We start from the raw sequence: 5,566 nt of genomic DNA, 5'->3' as shown, positions 1-5,566 counted from the left end.
CCTTTAAAGCGAGTTCGCGTGTGTCCTCTCTGTGGTCGAATTTTGTATCCCGCGTTCGCTCCCAACGGCATCCCCACTCAGTGATGTGTGTGTGCGTGTGGGTTTGAACCCGTATGAATGCGCACACAATCCGGTATGTTGGTGGCCCTGAGGCCCTTAAGAGCTCTACAGGTATAGCATGGGAGCTGGATATAGGAGTCTCCCTGATGCCCTCTCCTAAGGATTAAAAATATATTCTATGATCCTTCAATTTCTCTTTCTATAAATTTATATATATGTATATATATATATATATAGTTTTTTATTAATTATCATGTATGTATATATATATATATATAAATGTATATAAAAATTTTTTTTTTAATATAATAGTTTTTTTTTCTTTATTTTTAGGATTATTTTATACATGGGAACGATCTAATTGTATTTTTTTTTTCTTTTTTTTTATATATTTTTTCTTTTAAAATTCCACATATCTATATATATATATATATATATGTGTGTGTAAATATATATATATATATATATATATATATATATATATATATATATATATATATATATATATATATATATATATATATATATATACACACACACACACAACTATATCAATAAAAAAAATTGTCATTTACAAATTTAGATTTTCTTGTTAAACTAAATTGTGAAATATATACTAATAAAAACTTGGAATTTATGATATTTAACAAACTTATAAAAAATACTTTAATTAGCAAATATAATTAAATTACTTATATTTTAAAAATAATTAAATAACAATAATATTTATACATTCATTTTTAAATAAATAAAATTCTAAAATTATTTACTTATTGAATAAATTATTTGTTAAAAACCAACTTAAAAAACAAATATAATTAATTAAATAAAAACACATAAAAAATATACAATATTTATTTATTAAAAAAATATTTTAACAAAAAAATATTAATTTATTTTTAATTAATAATAATTTATTCAATTATTGTTTTATTAAATATTAAATTTTAAAAAATAATTATATAGATTGAAAATCTATATAATACATACAGATTAGTATCGATTATACGGATTAGAAATCCGTATAATCCATACGGATTGCCGCAGTCACACACAGAGCACAAACTTAAACAAAAATACAACAACAAAGGGACTCATGGTGACAATGACAACGGTGGTCGGGAGTATCGGCAACGACCAATCTGAGACCCCAACGGCAAGGTGTTGACGGGGCAAGAAGAAGAAGCGAGAACAAGAAGGAGCGCACCAACAACACAATAGGGGGAGGGAGAATAGAAGAGGGAGCTTTTAAATTTTTAAGTGAAGAACATTTTTATCACTTCACTTAAATTGATGGGTGCACAAGCAATTATATTGGAAGCACGAAGCAATTGCCAAAAATCAGACAATTTACACTACATCAAGTCCACATGGCCTGATCTCATGCGTGCAAGATTCTTGCCTCTTGCTACTTGCTAGCTAGTTTAACCCATTTCATCACATGTAGATATATATGCTCTTTAGGAAGGGCTAAACTACTTAATGAGTAGATATGCACTTTGCCAGTTTGCCTCTCATTATTGTAGTGCACTAGCACAGGCTATTTATAGTTCAATACATAGCAGAATTGAATACTAAGCGAGAAAGAGAAAGAAGCAGCAACCGATACATAATCACTATGGTAGTAGCATTTAATCCGTAAATTTGAACATTTCTTCAATACGGCACTTAGCTCTACACTTACTATTTACATAACGAACTTCAGGAATGACAGTTTCTTTAAAATTCAACGTGCAGCAACTTGGCCTTTATTGCAAGGGAAAACCAGAAAAACCCTTTTGCCTTGGCTGAAGAGGCAGTCAGATATTTAGATGAAATGATTTAAGCCTCGTCATTTTCCTCATCGTCAACTTCATCAATTCCAACCCAACGTGTAAAAGCAAATAGAAACTCCTTGAAGTTAACCATTCCATTTTTATCCCAATCCATTTCTTCTGCAGAATTTTACAGAGAAAACAAAATACTTAGTAAATAAAATACTAGTTAGGAAGAAAAAACAGAGACAAAGTTGATTTAGAGTTGCTACTGGATAGAAAGTCTTGGAATGAAGTTTTAGAATGAGTTTGGGGCAATGGTAGTTTTTTCATTTTTACAGTATGTAAATTAAAAAGTTTAATTACTAATTTAATCCCTATAGTTAATTTTTTTCCCTTTTAGCCTATATATTTAAAAGCATCTCCTTTTAGTCCTATACATGTCATTTTTATTTTTAATATCTTTTAGTCCCTACACAATTTTAATCCCCACAAGAGGACTAAAAGAGATTAAAAATGATATGTGTAAAGACTAAAAGGGAAAGTTTTGTAACTATAAGGACCAAATGAATGATCAAGTTACTAAAAAAATAAAAATCAAGACATACATACTGACATTTAAAAGTTAGTTCTAAATTTCATGCAATACTACCAATTAGAATCAGAGGAATATTACAAGATGCCTACCATGACCTATGACTGTGAGTCCCTTATATGCTCCCTTCTGCTAATGTTTTCCAAGAATTGTGTTATGATCTAGCTAGAAGACTAAGTGTAATGGGTGTCTATTGTGTAAGCATGTTAAATCATATTTTAAAATGTAAGTATATAACACACCCTGATAACATGAGTATGCCTGTGTTTAAGCAAGCTTGAATGCTCATTTGAGCTTATATGCATGTTATTTACACACAAAGGGAAAGGGAGAGATAACTGACCAAATCTTTTCATGGCTATTCTTCCAGAAGAACGCTCCCCTGATGTAGTTTCGTTTATAGCTTGGACCATCTCATTTTTGCTGACATATCCATCCTTGTTCTTGTCTAAGAATACAAATGTATCAACCAAAGTCTCAAATGTGCCCTCCAGCTTTGGCATCCCAATTCGTGATTTCTAGGGAAGTCATGGAAAAAAATTTGAAGATGTAGCAAAACATGGAAATTCAAGGTTTATTGTTATCAATGCAAGCATGATGAAATTCTAGGCTGCCCTGAAGAAATGCATGAAATGTCCATAAAATAAAATAAAAAAGGAATGAACATATAGAATTGAATTGTTCATAAAGTACAAACATCTTCTGAATTATAGAAATGATAGGCGCATAAGCTGCAAAAAGACAAGAATCCAGATTCAATTCTCAAAAGTTAAATGTATAACAACCCAAACTAATTCAGATATCAATTAGCACATAACAGCAGACTACTTGTTTATCTTTCAAAATTCAATTCTTTAAAAATCTCTCCTTATATTGCATAAATAGCCTCATATGGTAATGAAACTAATACGGCACAGATAATGTGTGCTAGGATACAGCATGAAGAGCTGCAGGGTCATTCTTGAGAAGGTAGACAACACAAAGAAGTACAATAAACTCATTGAACTTCATTCCCATATCCTCGTTAATATCACATGCTTCAAAAAGATCATTTATTTCCTCCTCGGAAAAAGAAATTTCCAGCTTACTGAAACACTTTTTCAACTCCTCTTGATCTATTGCCCCATTAGAATCCTCATCTATAAGAAAAGTCATAAACACACAGCTGTTAGCCATTATACTAAACAAAAATGTCAATAAGTCAGTGAATGTGCTCAGTAGATAGCAAACAGTTCCGACCACAGAAATAAGCAATATTTATCAGTTTTAGTGTATACTAAAATCTAATTGAATTTCAATAAATATTTAAATGTTTAAACATAGGATTAGCTGCAGTCTTTCATCACATGGGTACAATAAAAATAACTCCAAGAAGACAGTTACTGCTTACTTCCACTTTGAAATGACATTTTTATGGTATCTACTTTCAGGTCCATATATTTTATTTACAGCATTCAAAGGCTTTTTGTTGGAAAGTATCAAATCAAAATACCAATTTAACAAAACCATAACTTTGATGTGGAAACCTACCAAACTGCTCAAATATGGCTTTGCATTTTCTAAGGCTCTCATCAATCTTTGGGAATTTCAAGATTATAGTGTTGAATGATTTCACGGAACTTCCTTGAGATTCCCTCCGCTGCATTGCTTCAACCATTTTAGCCTCGAGCTTAGTTTCTGGCATCGATCCCTTTCTAGGTGATTCACTCTTTCCCAGTGCACCTCCCATTGCCTATCAATAAACCAAAAATGGTGCCTCTGGTAATTTGTCAATTAAGAGTGAAAAAATTAGAACAAAAATGTAAAAAAGAATTCTCACTCACTGTCTCTCTATGCATACCACTATTTATTTTTCTTAGTGATAATCAATTACACATAAGTTCTTTCACAAATCAGAATAATGGTTAGATCCTATTCTTAATCCTTTGATCTAAAAAGCAAACTTTTCTAGATATCAAAACTTCCCTTCAAGTACATCACTGCTAAGGATCTATCTGTAATGAAACAATTTTTAGTTCCCCCACCCCCTTTTTATTGAGCAATTTTCTTTAAAACCTATCTTTTTCTTATATTAGAGCAGCATGCAAGATATTAGTCTAACAAATGAAATATATCTTTTTAAAAAAAAAAAAAAAGAAACAGAAAACAAAAATGGGGCATGTTGAGGAGATAATCAGTTTTTACCGAGAGAGAATCAATTTTGGGCATTTTATTAGATTCAATTCTTTCAAGAATAGATACTATATGACTGATAGAGACAAAACTCAATTTTGATAATTTAATAGATTTAAGCTACCAACATCAGAATTACATGCAAATTAACGAATTCAACTAATAATCTCATAATTCAATAAAAGATTCCAAGGCCCTAATTAGAAAGCTTAGTATAACTATTAAGGGATATTAACTAGAAGTAAAACAAATAAACAAAAGAAGTAAAGTTACTTAAAATGAAATGAAGAAACAAAGACATGAACGAACCTATGACCAAGGAGAAGAAGGAGCAGGAGTTTGTTCCCAAGCTCCTTGGGTTGAAATTTGAAACAGAACAGGATCAGGAGAAGAAGCAGTGGAGGAGATCCAACAACTCAAACTGGTGAACAACCTGAAATGAAAAAAGAACAAAAAAGAAAGAAAAAAGTGGTTTCTGGGAGGAAGAAAGATGCATGAACATTGACACAGATGAATACCAAACTTAAGATTAGGAAAGTGAGGTTTGTTTGTTTGTTAACTGAGTCTGGGCCTTGTGTCACAGCCTACGTTTGTGCTGCTCCCACCACGTGTTGTCGTCTCTCTGACTCTCGATCTTAGCACATCATTTCTTACCTTTTTTTCAATTACAATTTTCCAACATTAGATTAAATAATAATATTATTATTATGAAGTGGAATCAACTTACATTTAAAGTACTCTTCATTTTTATCATTTTTTTTAAATTAAAGGATTATAATAAATTATTAATCTTATCTATTAAATTTAAAAAAATAATAAAAATGAGATATAATTTTAAGAGAATTATTTTTAATATAAATTGATGTCTCCATGTTATTATTATTCATGTGATGACAGTTAAACTCCAGATAGAATAAAATACATTTTTTCTTTTCCATGAATGATTTAGTGACTAAGACAAATGGAACAAGATATTCTTACAAGT

At 30.5% G+C, this 5,566-nt stretch overlaps 1 protein-coding gene across 3 annotated transcripts; it reads right to left on the bottom strand.

The window, feature by feature from the left end:
• Window positions 1-1,558: 1,558 nt before the first annotated feature.
• LOC100820628 (probable calcium-binding protein CML21-like) lies at window positions 1,559-5,243 on the bottom strand. Of its 3 annotated transcripts, none has more exons than XM_041017658.1 (6): window positions 5,100-5,243; window positions 4,891-5,014; window positions 3,940-4,167; window positions 3,346-3,548; window positions 2,753-2,927; window positions 1,559-1,994 (listed from the first exon to the last, which is right to left on the bottom strand). In XM_041017658.1, exons 3-6 carry the CDS (start codon window positions 4,136-4,138, stop codon window positions 1,882-1,884), a joined length of 690 nt encoding a protein of 229 aa, XP_040873592.1. In that variant the 5' UTR covers window positions 4,139-4,167; window positions 4,891-5,014; window positions 5,100-5,243; the 3' UTR covers window positions 1,559-1,881.
• Window positions 5,244-5,566: the final 323 nt, after the last annotated feature.

The sequence above is a fragment of the Glycine max genome, chromosome 8 (assembly GCF_000004515.6).
Source record: "Glycine max cultivar Williams 82 chromosome 8, Glycine_max_v4.0, whole genome shotgun sequence".
NCBI classification, from domain to species: Eukaryota; Viridiplantae; Streptophyta; class Magnoliopsida; order Fabales; family Fabaceae; genus Glycine; species Glycine max.
This window is presented reverse-complemented; position numbering and strand designations above follow the sequence as displayed.

What these genes read in the sequence shown, in the direction of transcription:
- LOC100820628 (XM_041017658.1), bottom strand. Translation starts at nt 4,138, where the DNA reads ATGGGAGGTGCACTGGGAAAGAGTGAATCACCTAGAAAGGGATCGATG. An exon ending in ACCCTGCAGCTCTTCATGCT is followed by an intron (nt 2,928 to 3,345) that starts GTATCCTAGCAC and finishes TGACTTCCCTAG; the next exon opens with AAATCACGAATTGGGATGCC. An exon ending in AATAGCCATGAAAAGATTTG is followed by an intron (nt 1,995 to 2,752) that starts GTCAGTTATCTC and finishes AAAATTCTGCAG; the next exon opens with AAGAAATGGATTGGGATAAA.